At 38.2% G+C, this 20,093-nt stretch overlaps 1 protein-coding gene across 1 annotated transcript in view; it reads left to right on the plus strand.

Annotated features, from left to right (window-relative positions):
• Window positions 1-3,872: 3,872 nt before the first annotated feature.
• LOC126327213 (uncharacterized) overlaps window positions 3,873-20,093 on the plus strand; it is a 151,896-nt gene continuing 135,675 nt past the window's right edge. The window contains exons 1-2 of the mRNA XM_049995868.1: window positions 3,873-4,053; window positions 6,986-7,057. Of these exons, the coding sequence (XP_049851825.1) occupies window positions 3,888-4,053; window positions 6,986-7,057 (238 nt within the window). The 5' untranslated portion in view covers window positions 3,873-3,887. The remainder of the gene's footprint in view (window positions 4,054-6,985; window positions 7,058-20,093) is intronic.

Raw genomic sequence — 20,093 nt, forward strand, 5'->3', positions numbered from 1 at the left:
GCAACTATTAAGCTGCTACTGGCAAAATTCACATTATAACTGAAACAAACAATTGGTAGGTTGGTAGTAAGTTCTTGTTAGTGAGACAGTGTAAAACTTTGCAAATTTTGAAAGTAAATATTTTAGCATTCTCTTATTGTGCTTCTTGTTTTTAAATGTCGTGTTTGACTTTATTTTGAATTTATCATTTGTGTTATGAAATTATATTGACCAATCAACTTTTCGTTTGCAAATAGTTATGCAGTGAATGATGCAAAAACAGGCCAATTGGCCATATGTACATCAGTAAATCATAAAGTTAGTAATCAAAATTTTGTTTTCCAATGATGTTATCACACTCAAAAAAACTTGCAGTGATCCAAGTAAGTTGTACTGGAGAGATGCAAATTAAATAGCTGTTTTATATAAATTCACATTATACTAGACATGTTTCTTTATTTTTAATTAATTCCATATTTCATTTATATATTTTGTAATCTAATTATCAGTATGACTAATTAAATTAGAAAATAATCCTTAAACATTTATTTTAAGCCAGTTGTTTTTATGTGTATGCAGCAAATTTGTTCGTTGGTTGTTTCTTTAATGAAGCCCATCTTCCTTGCTTCCTGTGACGTGGCTGTTACTCTTTATATTTTAGTGACTCTGCCAGTTAGGATTTAATTCCTGTGCAGCTTATGAAAATTCCCACTGGTTGATAATGGTAAGGTGTGAAGTTCAAAACATGTTAAAACTAGAAAACCTGTTGGTGGTAGTACCTAAGCTGTTACAGTGCTAACAGTCATCTTCCATATTGAACTTATGTCCAGAACAATTGAAATATGATAGTCACTTAGCTTTTCTGATGCACGTATTTCTCTTTAAGTGCAGTCCTTCTGCTTAGCTGAATGGTAAAGTATTTGCCTACCAAGCAGTGGGCTCGAGTTTGATTCCCGGCTGGGTTGGAGATTTTCTCTGCTCGTTGACTGGGTGTTGTGTTGCCCTCATCCTTTCATCGCCATAATCATAATGATCATCATCATCATCATCATCATCACTGGCATCACTTGAAATAAGACTTGCAACATGGCGGCCAAACTTCCCTGGATGGGCCACCAATGCCACAAGATCATTTCATTTCACTTCTCTAACAGCAGTGGAGCATATCTGAAGAGAGGATGGTTATGGTTGACGAAATGCTTTACACTTGGAGCAAAAATTTCTTTATGAACCATTTATCTTGCGAAACGTTACAGGGAAGCTCCACCTTTTGACATGGGCACAATAGATCCTCTGCTATAAGAAGTTAAACATACTGAAATCAGAGGTGTTAGTGACAGCTTGTTTGACGTAAATTCATTATGACAGGTTTTCTTTCTCTCTTTGTCGTGGAAGACTGTCAGCATTACCTCTACTTCACCTGCTACTTTATGATTTAATGGTGATAGTCATAAGAAATTCAAATTGGCTAAGCAGGTTTGGCTGAAGGAGAAATGAAAAGCTGTAGATGCAGGCACAATTATGAGGAAGACATACATGTATATGTACATGGACATTAAAGAAACTTTGGAAGGAAAGAGAAACAGCTGAATGAATATCAGAGTTCAGAATGAAAGGGATTTCTAAGCAGAGAAGGGAAGGCTAAGAGGTTGAAAGAATATGCAGAAAGTCTAAGTAAAGGAAAGAAACTTGCAGACAGTTTTACGGAAAGAAAAAGGAAAGTAGATGATGAGAGGACGACATCATACTGCGAGAAGAATTTGACAGAGCAATGAAATATGTTTGTCAGATTGAGTCATCTGTAGTAGATGACATTCCATTAGGATCATGCTTATCCTTGGGGAACCAGCCATGACAAAACTATTCCATCTGGTATGCAAGATAGGAGACAGACAAAATACTCAGACTACAAGAAACATGTGATAATCCTAGTTCCAAAGAAGCAAGTGCTGATCTATTAGTGTTACTGGATCATCAGTTTAATAACTAATAGTTGAAAACATACTAACACAGATTATTTACAAAATGATGGAAAGACCAATAGACAATAGACAAGTTTGGTTTTGTGAGAAAAGTATGAACATACAAGGCAGTACTTGACCTTAAGACTCATCTTACAAGGTCGATGGAAGAAAGGCTATTTAGTGTTTATAGGATTTGTAGATGTAGAGAACTTTTTGGTAATGTTGACTAGAATATGCTCTCTGAACTTCTAAAGGCATCAGAGGTGAAATACAGGGCTCAATAGCTTATCTACAACTTGTACAGAAATCAGACTGCAGCTGCGAGAGATGAGACATGTAAAGGTAGTAGTATTTGAGAAAGGAATGAGATAGAGCTGTAGTCTACCACTGTGTTATTCAGTCTGTATATTATGCAAGTGGCAAAGAAAACCAGTGATAAATTTGTAAAGGGCATTAAAGTTTAGGGAGAAGAAATAAAAGAACTTTGAGGTTTCCTGATTACATTGAGAGGCGGTCAAAGACTTGGAAGATTAGTTGAATTGACTGGATAAGATGAACATAAACAAAAGTAAAACAAAGGTAACTGAATTTAGTCTAATTAAATTAGTTGTTGCTGAGGGAATTAGATTACGAAACTAAGAGGGTATGGAATGTGAACTGATAATAGGAAGAAAAATGTACCTGAAAAAAAAGGGTCAAATGTAAATTTAAGGCACTGGAAAGTCTTTCCTGAAAGTATTCGGCTGGATTGTAGCCTTATTCAGAAGAGAAACATGAAGTTTGAACTGCACAAACTAGATGAGAATATAAATTTGTAAAATGTGGTGATATGGAAGAATGGTGATTAGATGGGTGGATCAAGTAATTAAAGTACTGAATCAAATTGAGGAGAAGAGGAATTATGGCACAATATGACTAAAAGAAGGGATCCACTGGTATTACACAGCCTGAGTCATGAAGTAATAGTTAATTTAGTAATGGAGGGAAGTGTGTGGGTTAAAGATTGTGAAGCAAGACAAAGGCTTCACTATAGAAAGCAGGTTTCAGTCTGTTGGAATAGTTACGCAGATATTTCCATGAGATAATTAGTGTGGAGAGCTGCACCAGACTACTCTTCAGCTGAAAATAACAACAATGACAACAGTCAAATTCATTGGGCATATCATACTTTATTTAAGAGATGAAAGTGAAAAATATTAAATTTTGTACATTACAGTAATTTTGATTCCTATTATCAGGTTGCATATTTATCATTATCATGCCTTCATCTGTCAATGTGAATGTGGGTCAGCCAAAAGACATCGCTCTGCTTGAATGTTTTGCAGGTATTTCATAAATTATCTGCCTGTTGTCAGCAGAAGACTCGTCTGACATCTTTACTGTTGGAGTCTGGTATACTTCTGCCATCCAATACACAATATTGTTTGTGTTTAAAATAGGTATAGTGCACACATTCTGTCCTGTCTCAGTAATGTGACAGTTTTTCTAGTTGACCAGACAGTGTAATACTTTGTGTCAGTAGTCGCAGCCAATGCAGGTTATGGCAAATTATGGTCTGTGCACACATTAATTTCACAAGCTGTGGCTTCTACTGGATCACATCACACAGTAATGATGTGTTTCACAATTGTAGCTAATCATTGCTTACTGATTTAACAAATTCTAAGAGCCTAACAAAATAGTGATAATAAAGATGATTTTAAAATATATTTTGGCTTCATGATAGGACCATCTTTCTTTGTACATCTCAGAAAATTTCATTTTATTCCTTCTACTCGTGAATGAGGGGGTGGTAAATTAACCCATGTTGGGAATTACTTCTCTTGATGGTGGATGATTGGTTTGTCATCATTTATTGTATTGTCTAATGACACTGCTACTTTCATTGCTAGTTTTTTGTCTTTACTGCAATGTGAGTGATAAGTACAATAATATCAATAAATAATGTCATTAAATCTCTTCTTTGTAGGTGTATGTGGAAAGAAGACAACTAATAAAAACTTTGAGGTGCCTCGACGAGCGGGATCATTTACCACCAGCACAAATCACTGTAAAGTGTCTACTGTAAGAGAAGTAGACGAATCACCTTATGTTCCTTATGATGGCCCGGGTTAGTAGTACCTTTTAATCGAATTTCTACTTAGTACTGTAATCACCACTTTTGAGATTATAATGTGTTATTTAATGTTTGTGTTGCATTTATCATAGTATAGGTAAAACTTCAGAGGCCAATACTCATTAGACAGTGATTCATGTTTAAAAGTGTGCGCGCGCGCGCGCGCACACACACACACACACACACACACACACACACACACCACACACACACACACACACACACACAAAATATTCCATTGGGTTCTACAAGGATTTAACACTTTGGTAGCTCCTTCTCTTTACAAGTAATTAGTATCTATGTGTAAAGCCAAGAATATAAGGGAAGGAGATATCTGTTTATGCACAACTTCATTGTTTCTGGAATGATATGTTATATAGAAATAAGCATTAGTGCTGACAGCTTTTACTCAGATTAAGAAGTGTTATTCAGACAAAAGTACGTGATAGCACGGATGATCGCAGTAGTCATGGTAGTGGGGAAGTGGGCTTACAGCCCAGATATGGATAGAAAATAGATAAGCTGTAAATGAGATTGGATATCAAGGGCTAGAGTATAAAGAAGAGAGACGAAATGGTGTTTCGGGTAATCAGAATTGAGTGATGGTAATGTTTTTCTGGTATGGCTTTCTGCTGTGAATGTATTTAATAAACCATGTAATATCGTGAACCAACATATTGATTTTCTGTTTTGAATAAGAAATTATTTGCAACAAGGAATTGGTTTTCATGAATGAATTTTAGTTCCTGGGAAAAGTGTACTTCTCCAATTACTAGCGTTAGCACTTTCATTTCATATGCCAACTTGGACAACTACTCTACTTTCTGACCAACTCAGTATATCATGGAATATTAAATACGGCAGTACTTAAAAATTCTCCCTTGTGAAATTAGGAAATTTCTACTTAGGTATCAACTCAGCCATATTTATTATAGGCTTTACCAGACTACAACAGTGATCTTGAAATTGAAAATTAATGAATAATTCATTCAGAAAACAAAAGATATTGATCAAAAAGACAATCCACAGGAAGACATGGATTAACAATGCACAGTGCTTCTGTATTAGCAACATTCTTTTAAAAAGTCGTGTAACCAGAATCTACAACACTACTTGGTAACACTGGTCCCAAATTTTAGCACAACTATGTGACCTCTAGTTATTTATTTAGGATGTTCGCCACATTGAGCGTCATGATTTCAAAAGATAGAGAGATTTTAAGTGTCAAACTTTTTTTACACGAAATCTGCCTGTTATCCAATATCTCAGTACCTTTCTTTTACAGGTACTATGGCTTCAGGGAAAGTAATTACTAACATAAAAAGAAAATTGGTCATTAATGAATAGTTTATCTGAACCATTACTTCTACTTAGGCTGTGATTCAAAAACAGGGTTCTCTAAGCTGGTAGATGCATACTGAAGCTTATCTACTGGTCATCTGTTGGCAGTAATGCTTCCATGATCGATGATATTCAAAGTGGTTAAAATTTTCCCAAGACTAAAGTTGTCTCCTTTCAGTCTTATCACTGCATACAAATGCAGATTCTTCCAGATTAGAGCAGGGGTTCGGGCATGTACTTTACGTACAATAACTTTCCATCTCCATCTTCAGCTTTCTTTGGGATAAGAAAGAGTTTAAACACTGCACTTTTAAAGTAAAAAAATCACTATCAAACAACATTCTGCTTACATATTATGATTTTTGTAACGTGCACAACTCCATTGCTGTAAGAATAGACAGGGTTCTGCAAAGGCTGACTCTTCACATTCTCATGACTCTGAAGACAGATGGTGAGATCCAAGGTCATGATGTGAGCCTTTGATACAGTTCCACACAGACATCCAGTAAACAAAATATATGATTGTGAATTATTGGACCAAATATGTTATTTGAAAGAAGACACCTAATCAAATAGAACTCAGTATTTTATCCCCAACCTGGAGACACAATTTGAAGTTACAGTAATATCAGATGTATTTTGAAGAAGTGTGATTTGGCCAATCTTACACATGGTATAGATAATATTTTTAGCCCTTTGAGGTTGTTTACAGTCAATGTGAAAGTAATGCTAGATGGTCTCCAGTAGGAGATGCTACGTGAAAAATGAGTATTGCTTTAGAAATTAACCTTAAGATTCCAGAAATGTATATTAAAAGCAAAGCAAGAAGTGTTACATATTCCTGCATACTGACAGTGATCATACAATTAGAGATATTCTGGTTTATCCAGAAGAATACCTACTCATCATCCACAAATGTAAAAGTACACGATGTAAAATGATAATAGTGCACTATGTTCCTCCACGTGCCACATGATGGCATTCGGAGGAGAGTGATAGATGTTGATGTAAGAACTGTTTCTCATAAAATGGGGATAAAGGAGATAAAGAATGATAATTCACAGAATCATCACATGTGGGTACTAGCCATGCAGCTTTTCTGTGGAACCCCAATTAGATAATTTTTAAAAATTCCATAAATTTTGTGGCAAGAATTGAGAAGATTTGTTGGTAGGAGACTATGTTGGCAGTTGAGGAGATGGAATTGACCATATTAAGGCTACCAAGGCAGATGATAACTGAAATTGCAGCAGGTTATAAGTGAAAGTAGGTTTGTAAACAGATGAAAGTTTAGAGTGACTATGCAATGCTAATTCACTGATGATGATTTATCAGATCAACAGGAAATCCTGTTGGCACTAATCTCTTCTTAGAGTTGTTGACCTAATCCTAACAGATGTTAGATATCTATTGATTATGTTTGCACGAATGTTGTGACTATATCCACTTATCTCTTAAAATGAGTGTTACCACTAGATAGCATTTTCCTCTTAATTGAGTTTATATTTTGATTTGGTTCATCTAATATATGCCATTTATTCATGTTTTCGATGTCTTAGTGACACAGATTTTATTCCTTTCACAGGGGAGTGTAGCAATAACAGCATCAGAAATCCATCAGCTCTTGGAGGCAGTTTTCACAATGTAGGAGACAAAGGTAACTAAATGACTGTTGTTGTGACACACTAGGATTGGTAAATAAAAAGCTGAATGCAGAGAAAATGTTACACAGACATCTGATTCTGTTCATTGTTATGTGCATGTAACAATAAAGTGCTTTCCTGCAGCATAATTTGCTATTTGCTTGTAGATACGCACATTGCTATTCAAAGTTTTTAACTGATGAAAACCACAACAGCTGCATCAAAACCCTTTTCTTAATCACGTTTAGTTTCATGGCATTATAGTCACATCTTCAGCTGGCAAAATGTTGACCTAAAGAAGATACAAAAATCATAATTAGAACTAACTAAAACGAGAATGAACTTCTTTGATACAATTTGATTAGCAAGGAAAGAACATGGACTTTACACCACATAATGTACTTAAAATCTCCCTTAGAGGAAATAATGGAAGTCCCCTATTTTCCTGCACAAAATTGGCATCATAAGATACACAACCATCATCAGTAAAATAACTATAGGAACAAGAGCAGGATGTAACCTTAGAAATGAAAATTTTTGAGTAAGGACCAGCAACATAAACATGGAAAAGAATCCCACAAACTGAACAAGTGTACCAGATGTATGCAGTAAATCTTCTCTGGAATAATAGCCAACCCACTATTGGAATGTACACTGAATAAGCAGGCACCATCCTCTGAAAGAATGCTCAGCACCACATACAAGAAGCCAGAGGAACACAACATAGTGAGCCAGATGCCACAAGCACATGAAAAGCATATATTTAACAAAAATATATAAAATACCACAACACTCAGTCTTTCCACTGCCCCTCTGCTGTAATATGATAACATCACTCTGTCAGTCGTAATTGACTACAGGTGACATTTGTTTGCTACTGTGACCTACATCATGCGGAAGTTGCTCAGGTTATTATCAAGTGTCCTTTGATAGAAGTTACCCTTTCAGAACTTAGAGTGTTAGTTCTTCCTACTTCATTTATTTTATCAGTGAAGTTTTCCTGAATATGCGGACCCTGCAATTTAAGTTGTGTTAATATTTTGACAGACAATAAATTCATTGCTGTAAAAATGTTCATTAATTGTTGTAGGTTACAGGAAATGGTGATGAGGTATTAGTCTTGTGTGCAAGACAACTGCAGTTCCAGTGACTATAAACATCGTGTGTGCAGAGCAGCATCTAGATCTAGCCACTTCCTAAGGGCAAAGCAGTTTGTCCAACTTGGAGGTGTAAGGTCATTGAAAAACAATAAAAATAACTGGAACTACAAGGAAAATGACATGACCACCATCAGAAACAATTGCAGCAGCGATTACATTGGCAGCAGCACTGTAAAAGCCATATTATAAGCTACAGTGTGACATTGTGCACATAAATTGTGCAAAGAGGTAAAAAATCCAAAGGTTCAAGAGGTAAAAGATCTGCCACCTTAAAAAATCAGTAAAATTTGTATCTTTAAAATGAAATAAATTCATACAATTTTGTATATTGCTAAAACTATAAAGAGGAACTAAAATGAACACACAATAACAGGTCTGCTTCACAATAACATGCCAAATGTGAAACCACAGGAGGAGGATAGAGCAATGCCACAAAAGGTGGAGGAAGCATGTTAGGTACTAGTGTCTCCTGCCCCCAATGGTCCCCCCCCCCCCTCCCCCTCCACCCCTCCCCACACACACGTACGTACATTTGTGTAACCAATTTGCCAGTAGAAAATGGTGATGTAAATTCTACCCGACAATTAATCGTAAACGCAGGCATGGTTTTAAGCATCTCATTATTTCCATCACTGCTAAAATGTTAAGCATATGGTCCTTAGGTTCCTTATGTAAAATTTTTAGAAACTTGAGTAATGGAGTGTCCCTCAGCACATAAATGTAGTTTAAAAGTTTATATTATCAGTGTGTTCATTAAATCTAACAATAAAACATTTCCCTGTCTGACCAATATATTTTACTGGGAAACAGAATGAACACGTCTTGTAATGGAACTGCTAATACCAACTTGGATCAATTTATCGCTGTTATTCTGGAATAGGAGCTGGATCATAGTGCATACCCTAGATTCCATATTTTGGTCTTGGTGCCTCTGTTAGATACACACAGAGCTCAGGGTCAGTCCCCTTTTATGATACAGATGTTCGTAGTATTTATTGCGACTGTTGTGCAGTACAGCAGGTTGTGAATGGGTAGACATCATCACTGCCATCGGTCACAGCACCAGAAGGCAATGAGACAAGCATTGCATCTGTGGCAACAGAAGCACTTTTGATAGGAAGCATGCCCCCTTTGACACCAGCAATGCAGCCTGGCCTGTGGTGGATGGCGAGGGTGGCTGTGAAGCTGTTAAGACCTCTGTCAGGTGCGGTATTTGACAATGGACTAGCAGTATTATTTCAGCTGACTGGGCAATGGCTACAACTTCTTCCAATCTAGAGTCCAATAACTAGAGGACATCAATAAACACTTCATGGCCAGGTGTGTGTATATAACTAACCTGTCTTGTATGATGCTGTTTGTATAAAATTTAACACACCTCTCTGGTGTGCAATTGAATTTACAGTGTCAATGTCATGGAGTTTGGTAGTCCATTTTAAATGCCTGTCCTGATTGTTTAGCACACTGAAAGAAAAAGTCATTCTGATACCACTTGGCAGTTATAGTGTTTGGGGTAGTTTATCTAGCTCATCCAGGATGAAGGCAGAAGGCTCCTTCGGAGGGGCAATTTTCTATATCATCTGAAATGTATCTGGTACCACTATGCAGGGAAGTTGTCCCAGTAACAAGCAGTATGAGTAATGTATCTTTCCCTAAATGTCAGTGCAGTAGTGCTGCATTAGCACTCCTTTCTCATGGCAGCTGTTGAATGGAGGGAACGGAGCCAATGTAGGCTGTGCCAGGTAGGGTGGGGCCACTCGAAGTGAGACAATAACTGCTCCTTAAGTTTCATTTGTGTCTGTTGCATTTGCTGCTGCTGCTGCTGCTGCTGCTGCTGCTGCTGCTGATGATGATGATGATGATGTAACTGCTGCTGCAATTGTTCCTGATGGTGCTTATGTTGTTTCTCTTGTAGTTCCAGTTGTTTTTACTGTTATTCCCAGTTGTTTTTACTGTTATTCAATGAGCTTAAAAAATGTTGCCTCCATCTTTGACAAACTACTTTGCCCATAGGAACTGGCTGCATCCAAATATTGCTCAGCAGACACCATGTTTATGGTCACTGGTATTGTAACTTTCACCCAAGACTAATGCCTCAATACCATTTGCTGTAAACTACAATAATAAACAAACCTTTTTACATTTATGGTCTCTATTGTCCATTAAAATATCAACACAAATCACTGGGTCCTTGTAGCCAGGAAAAATTCCTCAAGAAGGTAAACAAAGCGAAGGGAACTAACACTTGAATTTCCAAAAGATAAACTTCTGTCAAAGGATACTGTCAGTGACACTTGAAAATAATCTGAGCAGATTCCACACGATGTAGGTCACAATAGCACCGACATTCCAAGTAGTCACTCTTAGTCAGTCACTACTGACAGGGTCAGAGCCCCACAGCAGTATAGCTGATTGAGGCAATGAATTCTGCAAAGTACAACAGAACACTGTGATGTTATCGTATTACAGTGGAGTGGCAGAGGAAAAGACTATGGCTTAGCAGAGCTGGTGATGATCTGCTTGAGGTGACTGCTGAAAGAGAACTGACGAACACATGCTCTGCAGTCAGCTATGTGACAGTTTTTGTCTAGGAGGCTGACTTGTTTGGCAGTTGTTCATGTACCATTGTTGCCACTGCATGTGACAGACCTTGGAACCCGATGATGGTCATGGTCTGTAACAAAGACACAAGCTAAATCATGTTGTATTGTTATGATGGCCTTGGTAAATTATGAAAGTGATACAGTGTAAATTATGAATAAGAGGAAGGAAAATAGAAATAGTGTTTGCTTTATTCTCCACACAGTGCTAATTAGGAAAGTAGTATCTACATTTTCTATTAACACACAAAAAATTAACAGATAGTATCACAGTTGTAAGTTATTACAATACCAGTAGGTGACTAAGGTTTACTGAAACCACTATATAATAGTAATAATGACAAAATATAAGATGAGTCCTACATGTGTCTCCTTTAACTATTGCAAAATCAAAGAAAAAACAGACAAAGATGAAAAGATATCAACCAGTGTCCTATCATGAATTTAGCAGCTTACCAGTTATATGTAACCATGGACTGATGAGCCAAAACATTACGACCACCTGCTTAATAGTGCTTTGATCCATCTTTGGACTGCAATACAGCAGCGGTTCTTCATGACATAGATCTGACAAGTTCTTTGTAGACTTCTGACGTAGTCTACACACAGGTCACATACTTCCCATTACACACTGATGGTTTGTTCATGTGAAGCTGGCGCCCGATAATGTGCCAAATGTGTTTAGTCAGGTTCAGATGTGAATTTGGTGGCAAAGGCATAAATGTGAGTTCACTACGGAACTGCTTAAACTTCTGTAGCTTGTCGTGGGACATGGACAGTTATCTTTCTGGAAGATTTATTACTGTTGGGGAAGGCATGGAATGTGAAGAGATGCAGGTGGTGTGCAATAATGTTCACGTAGTCCACAGCTGCCATGATGCATTCGATTACTACCACGGGTCACGTGAAAGCCCAGGTAAGTGTCCCTGACAGCATAATACTGCCTCAATCGGCCTGCGCCTGTGGTTAGGTGTATATTTCGAATAGTTGTTCACCTGAGTGACAGCATATCCAGACGTGACCATTGACCTGGTATGTCAAGAAGCGTGATTCATTTGACCAGGTGACACATTGATCCGGTGACGATTCGTGAACGTCATGTCTTTTCACCTACTCATACTTTCATCGTCCTTCTACCACTTTCTGTAGATCCTCTCAGCAGTAGCACGTGAAGAGTCTACCAGCTTCAGCATTTCCGAGATGCTCATTTCCAGATGTCAGGTATATCAATCTGCTCTTTGTCAAAGGCACTTAATGTCAATAGATCTGTCAGTTACTTATGTTAGTAGATTTCTCATTTGTGGCCTATATCATTGCTATGATGATGATTCTCCATTTTTCTGTGCTCTTACCATATCACATGCCTGCAACATCAGGTGGCGCTTAATCTATGCTTTGGCTCATCAGTGTATATATAACAATTGAAGTGTAACTAAAGTTTTATTAAAACCAGTATATTAAATTAAAATATGAGACAAGGATTGACAGATTTCCTTTTCTTTTTTAACAATTGCAACATTGAAAGAATAACTGGATAAAACGGTATGAAGATAGAGGCCTATGTTCAAACACAACTTAAGCACCTTATTCATAACCATAAATGCCAAAACAAGATAGGACCAGGGACAAAAATCAGAAAGTGGAGTACCCATACAAAAGGAGAGTTTCAAATGACAAGCAAAATTATGCCAATAAACCAGATGATGATATGTGAAATCTCGGTAATATTCTAGTTGTGCTCAGATTATACAACCCATTTGCAAGCAGCATGGTAAAATGTTGTTACTGTGACAGTTGTGGTGGTTTTGGGCCCTGTTGCAACTAAAATAATGGATTCTTAAGGCTGTGTATTTCACCTGATTAGGTAGTCTCTTAGAAGATAAATCTGACTGATTTTTTAAAGTTTTTTTGCAGTCTGGAATCCTTTTGAAATTGAAATCTTTAAAGGAATAGAAAAAACTCAAAGCAAAATTGTATAATGGATTTCTTTATTTGGGGCAAAATTCTTACAGGAACACTCAACTAGCTCCAGGGAAACATAAAACAGACAAGACATTGTGCTTCATGTAGACTTACTTTTTAAAGTTCCAATAGCATTACTTCGAAAATGAGTCTTAAACCATATTACTTGCACCCACATAAACTGCCTAAAAATGTTTTGCATCACCCTCACAACTCGCATATTTGTCTTTTTGTTTTAATTATAAATGCCTTCCTCATTACTCTTCTGACCACAGGAAATACTACATAGACCCACATGTGTAATGGAGCTTAAAGTAAATCTACATTCACAGGACAGTTCAGCAGAGCTTTCTTTCTACATTTGTGAACAGGACAGTGAAGCTTGCATACACTGTTCAGTCGACATGCTTCAAAGGATCACTTCGAGCTTAGACCAGGCCTGCGTTGTTACTGAGTGGTGCGTTGTTACTGAGTGGCTAGACAGGTTGTGCACATGGGAAGTAGTTTGCCAAATTTATGTGCACCATAGTAGCATTATTCAAACATTCGAATGCAGTTGTGAGACAGAACACAGAATACTGCCTTGTAGTGGTCACCTGCAGTCAACTCTAGCTGATGACCACTACATACAAATTGTGGCTCATAGGTACCCCAAGGCTAAGGGGAGAGTACTACCTCTTTTTACAGGCAAGTGGAAACGTGTCATGCCAGACAGACGTCTCCACAAAATCAATTCGGCATCTAGGAATCAATTGCAACTTTTTTTAGGGTGACAACACACAAGCACACCATGCCTATCTTGTGGACACTTTCTACCAGCCAGGAGACACTAATCAACTGCATGGAATGGCCTGTGGTATCTGCTGGTATGAACCCAATTATGCATGCTTGGGACTAGTTGGAACTTGCAATGCATCATTTCAGGAACCTTCCTCATACACTGAAGGACTGCTGTTGAAGAGTGGGCAGACTGTATCAGCAATGACTGACCCGACGACTTGTTACGGGAAAGAGGTGGTTCTTGATATTATGGCTGCACACTGATTGTTATCCAGTATTGAATTGGCACAATTTGCAGAACTGTTGCTCATCTTAGTTACTGTTACGAGCCACAACAGTTAACACGTTATTGCTTATACCAGACTGTCACAGCTGTTTCCTCCAAAACTGGTTACAGACTGGCAAACAGAAGAATTTTGTGTCACTTCAAGTGAAACATTTCTGAATATCACCCTACTACCCCAGCTTGCTTGAAATTACATAGCTCATACATATATAGTTTAAGCTGCTCATTTACTCTCTCCTTCCCCCCCCCCCCCCCCCAAATCTACATAATGGTGAACCTATGCTCAGACTACAAAGAATTGGGAACACTCATTGTAGAATGCCTGTAATTACTTGTTAGGCATAAAAGCCCTAATATGTCTTCATCTTTGCCATTGTTTCTCACGTTTCTGGACTCCCTGTGGAATGAAATGTGTGTGAAGGTCCACAAGGAGTAATAACTTACAGGGTTCATTCAGAGTTGAGTCTTTTGCAACTGGTTACAGTGCAAATGAAAGATCACTGCCAGAAATGTGGTAGATGTATGCTTTAAGGCATTCTGGTAAGGTTTAAATCTAGTGGAGTATAAAAAAAAATGCTTCATAATGTATATTCTGTTCTTAAATGAGTGTTTGTGTTCCAACCCTTTATAGTTTGAATCATCAAACACTACTACTATACCCTCTGTGGGCCTAAGTCAACAATGGGTGGTGGGTACAGACAGTGAATGCAGTGGCCCTGAACTCTCGTGTCTGTGGAATGTTGCTCAAACCACATTCTTACACGATTCACAAGTGATGGGTTTTGTACTTTGTCTTGTTGAAGGTAGAGGTGCATATGGAGTGACTTAAGTGAACAAATCAATGCACATGATTGTATGTTAGGCTCATGTGTCATTAGCAGCTGACAGGAATTGGCAGCATTTCATTCTACGTAAACATCCACCGTATGGGAACACCTCTGCCAACTATCTGAATGATGCCCTATTGGCTAGTGGGTGCATTGCCTCACGTTGTTTTCAATGTACTTGTACTATGCCTTCATAGACAGTGTTTCTGAACCCGACGAATTGTTATAGGAAAGAGGTGGTTCTCGATATCATGGCTGCACACTGATTGTTATCCAGTATTGAATTGGCACAATTTGCAGAATTTTTGCTCATCTTAGTTACTGTTACAAGCCGCAACAGTTAAGGTGTTATTGCTTGTACCAGACTCCAGCAGTTTACTAGTTACAGACTGACAAACACAAGAATGTTGTGTCAGTTCAAGTGAAACATTTCTGAATATCTCTCTACTGCCCCAACTTGCCGTGAAGTGATTTCCACTTCTTCATACACAAGAGAAAGTGGCTTGGTTGTGAACACTTTGATTCTAATGAAGAACTTCCAGATGCTGTCACTCGCTGGCTACAACCTTAGGCTGCAGAATTTTATGCTGAGGCAGTTCGTTAATTCATCAGAAGATATGATAAATGCTCCAGTATGAATGGCAATTATGTAGAGAAGTAATACAAAGCCCCAGAATGAGATTTTCACTCTGCAGCGGAGTGTGCACTGATATGAAACTTCGTGGCAGATTACTGTGTGCCGGACTGAGACTCGAACTCAGGACCTTTGCCTTTCTCGGGCAAGTGCTCTACCAACTGAGATACCCAAGCACGACTCACGACCCGTCCTCAGAGTTTTACTGCTTTGCGTAGCTCAGTTGGCAGAGCACTTGTCCGCGAAAGGCAAAGGTCCTGAGTTTGAGTCTCGGTCTGGCACACAGTTTTGATCTGTCAGGAAATTTCAATACAAAGCTGTAGTTTTTAGGTTTTTCTAGTAAATTTGCCTTACCTTCTCCAGTACTTTAACTGCATTCTGATGGAGATTACTTTTTCGATATCCTGTGTGTGTTGTCAAGGTGGAACAAAATGTCGGCCTACTTACTTCTCCTGGGCTTTTAAGAAAATTTTGACAAAATATTCTCCAATATACTGATCTGTGATTACTGGCGTAGCATCTCAGTTGGGGGTTGTAGTTATGTGTTCAGATCCAGAAAAGAAAGTAAATGCCAAAGAACATTATGGTAGTAGATAAAATGTATGTATATGTGATGGTGACTGGGGTGGCCAGTGCAGATGACACAGTTCATCCTTGTGCTCACAAAACCAGTGCTGAATGATGCAAGCTGTAGATACAGGGGCCTGGTTGCCCTGGAACACAGCATCACTCACACAAATACCTGGTTGTATCACAATGTAGGTACACGAAATGGAATGATCACATAGGTTCAGTCATTATTGGTAAAGCAGGTGGTAGACTTTGTTTTATTGGTAGAATACTGAGGTACTGCAGTCAGCCTGCAAAGAAGATTGCTTACAAATCACTCATGCGGTCGGGTCTAGAGTATGGCTCAAGGCTGTGGGACTCTACCAGATAGGACTAACAGGGGGTATTGAACAAATATAGAGAAGGGCAACACAAATGGTCACAGATTTGTTTAATCCATGGGAGTGTGTCACAGAGGAGCTGGAGAAACTGAACTAGAGGACTCTTGAAGATAGGCATAAACTATCCTGAGAAAATCTATTAAAATGTTTCAAGAACCAGCTCTAAATGATTACTCTAGGAATATTCTACGACCCCCTATATATATTGCTCACATAGGAATTGTAAGGATAAGATTAGAATAATCACTGCAGACACAGAGCCATTCAGATTATCATTCTTCCCGTGCTCCATATGTGAATGGATTTGCTAGAAACCCTAATAACTGGTACAATGGAGCATACCCTCTGCTATGCACCTCAGGCTGGTTTGCAGAGTGTAGATGTAGATATAGATCACCATTGGAGAACAAACATTGTACCATAGTATAGACCAGATTGAACAAAATGGTCAAATAATCCTTGGCAGTAACACAACGTTGTAGAGTAACCATGGGGCCCAAGGAATTCCACGATATGTCTTCCAAAATAATCACTGAACCCCTTGCAGGACATAATAAACTCAGCCAAAAGTTAGAAACACTGAAGAAAGATTCATCAAACCATTTGACTTTTTTCAGTTGCTTCACAGACCAGCTTTTGTGGCTTTGGCACCACCTTTTCCTGTTACAAGCATTTCCATCCACTGATGAGTTATGTTGGAATTCCAGTTTGCCCTGCATTTCTGTGTTTATGAAAATCCCATTGCAATGTTTTGGTGCTGACAGGGTACACAAGTGCGACATTCAGCTCTGCAGCGAGATTTGTTGGTGGCAGCCTCTTTTTTTTTTCAGTGACTAATTGTTTCACTCACTCATTGTACACTTCTGTCCATGTTGTGACTTGCCGAAGACATTTCTCTGCTTTCGCTCTATGTTGTACAAATCTTCGATATGGTACCTCTTCAAGCGTCAAACACTTTGCCTACCTTGGTTACAGAAGCAGCCACCATATGAGCACCAACAGTTTACCAATGTTCAAATTCACTTAGCTCCTACGTAACACATTCACAACTATACAGAACGCTGTTCTGATGTATTGGTTGTGTATGTTTTCTGTAAATCAGGCAAATGCATAGATGATTTGTTCTGAAGGGTGCTGTTGGTTCCTCTTACTTTTCTTATCCAGTTACTAAGTGTGGTGGTGTAGTGTTAAGGCACTGGACTCAAATTTGGGAGAATGACTATTTAAATCCTTGTCCAGCCATCCAGATTTAGCTTTATTCCTGGTTTCACTAAATGTTTAAAGCAAATACAGGGAAGGTTCTGTTGCAAAGGACACAGCTGAAATCCTTCCCTTATTTGATCTTGAGCTCCATCTCTAATGATTTTGTCATTGATGGGAAACTAAACTCAAATCTCCTTTTTTAACTTCCTTCTAATTCAGATTTGTTATTTTCTCCACTCTTGTCTAATTCTATCTGTGTTAGCATTATGCTAAACTGTAACTGTCTACCATGATTCTGCCGTCGGAGAAGCATTACACAGCAGAATTTTGAATGATGTGATACCTTCACTGTCATGACCCATTTTTTGTCTTCAAACATTCAAAATGAGGCTCCAGCCATCTTCACACTATGGTCTAGGGTGAAAAACAATTTATTTACCATGAAAGCAACGATATTTTAACAACTACGTGAATTCTCAAATAAGCCATATAGAATACAAAGTGCTGCATTTGAGAAATAACTTGTATAAGGAGAAAGGACCCCAGAATCTGGTATAGTTTGTGTTCTGTTTACATTGAGTACTTTGCAAAATGACCTGCTTCCCCTTTTTTAATTTTGTTATGTGCGCAAACACTAACAACTTCACATTATCTTTTTAAAGAAGCTCAAGCCATTCTCTTGTAACAAGGGTAAAGAAATTGACATTCATGTGTCACAGATATCTGTTGAAGGTCATAGACCACCAAGAATTAATGTAACACCTTTCACATGAAATAAATGTGCTAAATCCTGTAAATCATAGATCGTGGTAAGTACGTGTAAAATTTTTGGAGATTTTTAATGGAACTGTGCAGCATACCACACTATTAGCTACAGCAAAAGGAGATCCACATGATTTATCTTTTCAAATATGTGACTCACTCAAAGAATTCTTGACAAAAGAATCCTGTATGTGATCCTGGATGCCAAGCATTTACCAAAACCAAAACCATGTGGACAGTGTGTGGTTAAGAGGTTTTCTCATTATCATAATAACCATAAATCATTTTTTAGGAAGAATGAACTGCAGTCATAAATATCTGGTAACACCTACAGAAAAGTTCTGTTGTTGAATCATTGTAAATAAGTCCCAAATAATGAATTAGAAAATTTCTCTTTAACAGCAGTCGACACTCTTTGCACATAATTACAAGATAATACTGATATTCAATTGCAACATCAATAAGCTTGTTCTCTAACTCTTATCCGGGAAGTTTATATGGGTAACCTAGGAAGTAATATAGAATATAAAGTCTGCACAAAGAAACTTCCATAATCAATCCTGTTAGTGTGCAGGACTGCTTAAAACTGTTCACAGACAAGCAGATAGGCAGTGGTTAAGGCAGTAGCTAGGCTTCTTCAGGGCCCAGCTATCAGCAGTACTGTGGTTCGACTAAGTCACATCAGTCAATGGACTATTCCTTTTGACCTGATTTTACTTTTTCAGTGCACAATGTATTTCTTGTAGCATTTGCAACTGGAATGTGTTGAGCATTTCTGCTATGATCTCGTGCCAGTTAAATCCACGACAAACCATAACTCTTCCTCGACTCTCTTCTCTCTCTTCCTTGAATCTCTTCTCTCTCTTCCTATAACACAACTCTGTGCTTCTGACTAACAATATTCAAGACTTGACTGGAAGAGGTGCTTGTAAGCATTCTTCCTTTGATTTCCGAAGGATTCATCCAGTGCATTCCAATCTGCTGTGAACTAGACGTTATGAGGCAGGTGCACCTCAAATCACTGTGATGGTTGTCTATAGGTATTTGACATTGATGACTGATAGTGGATAATTGAATTGAATTGGAGGGTACCCCCCCCCCCCCCCATTAATGTGCTTTACATTATACGTATGATGGGGGGGGGAGTCACTTATCAACCTACCAGTCTTTGCACCAGTCATTACCTACCAGCTGGTCTTCGTGCATATTACATCAATTTTGTGATCATGAAATCTCCCTGTATACAGCTGCTTCATTTATGACAATCGCATCCAACACAGTTTGTGCCTGTAGTACTTGGTCCTTGTTGGGAGTGATGCACATTGTGATGTCTTCAGTCCAGTCACACACTTTCAGCCTTCACATTATCGTCTTTCAACCAACTGGATACTGATGGAATGCTAGTATTTAAAACCTTCCTGCAATTTTGACCGTAGGAACAGTGTGAAAAAATTTAGAGGTGATCTGTAAGTTTGTTACTCACTGGTTCAGTCAAAACAGACTAATTTATGGAACTGATATAAGATACAATGTAAAATGGATCTGTTGTGTTCTAATGAGGACTGCCTGAAAATTGTGACTCTTATGAATTTATAAAGTTATCTCATCGCACGCCTTGCAAGTGAAACGAGGAAGGGGGCAGATAATAGCAAATATCACATTATTATCTGATCTGAGACTATGGTATATGCATTGCTTACAGCAGCTATACAGGGTGTTACAAAAAGGTACGGCCAAACTTTCAGGAAACATTCCTCACACACAAAGAAAGAAAATATGTTATGTGGACATGTGTCCAGAAACGCTTATTTCCATGTTAGAGCTCATTTTATTACTTCTCTTCAAATCACATTAATCATGGAATGGAAACACACAGCAACAGAACG

The sequence above is a fragment of the Schistocerca gregaria genome, unplaced genomic scaffold, assembly GCF_023897955.1.
Source record: "Schistocerca gregaria isolate iqSchGreg1 unplaced genomic scaffold, iqSchGreg1.2 ptg001029l, whole genome shotgun sequence".
In the NCBI taxonomy this organism is placed as follows: domain Eukaryota; kingdom Metazoa; phylum Arthropoda; class Insecta; order Orthoptera; family Acrididae; genus Schistocerca; species Schistocerca gregaria.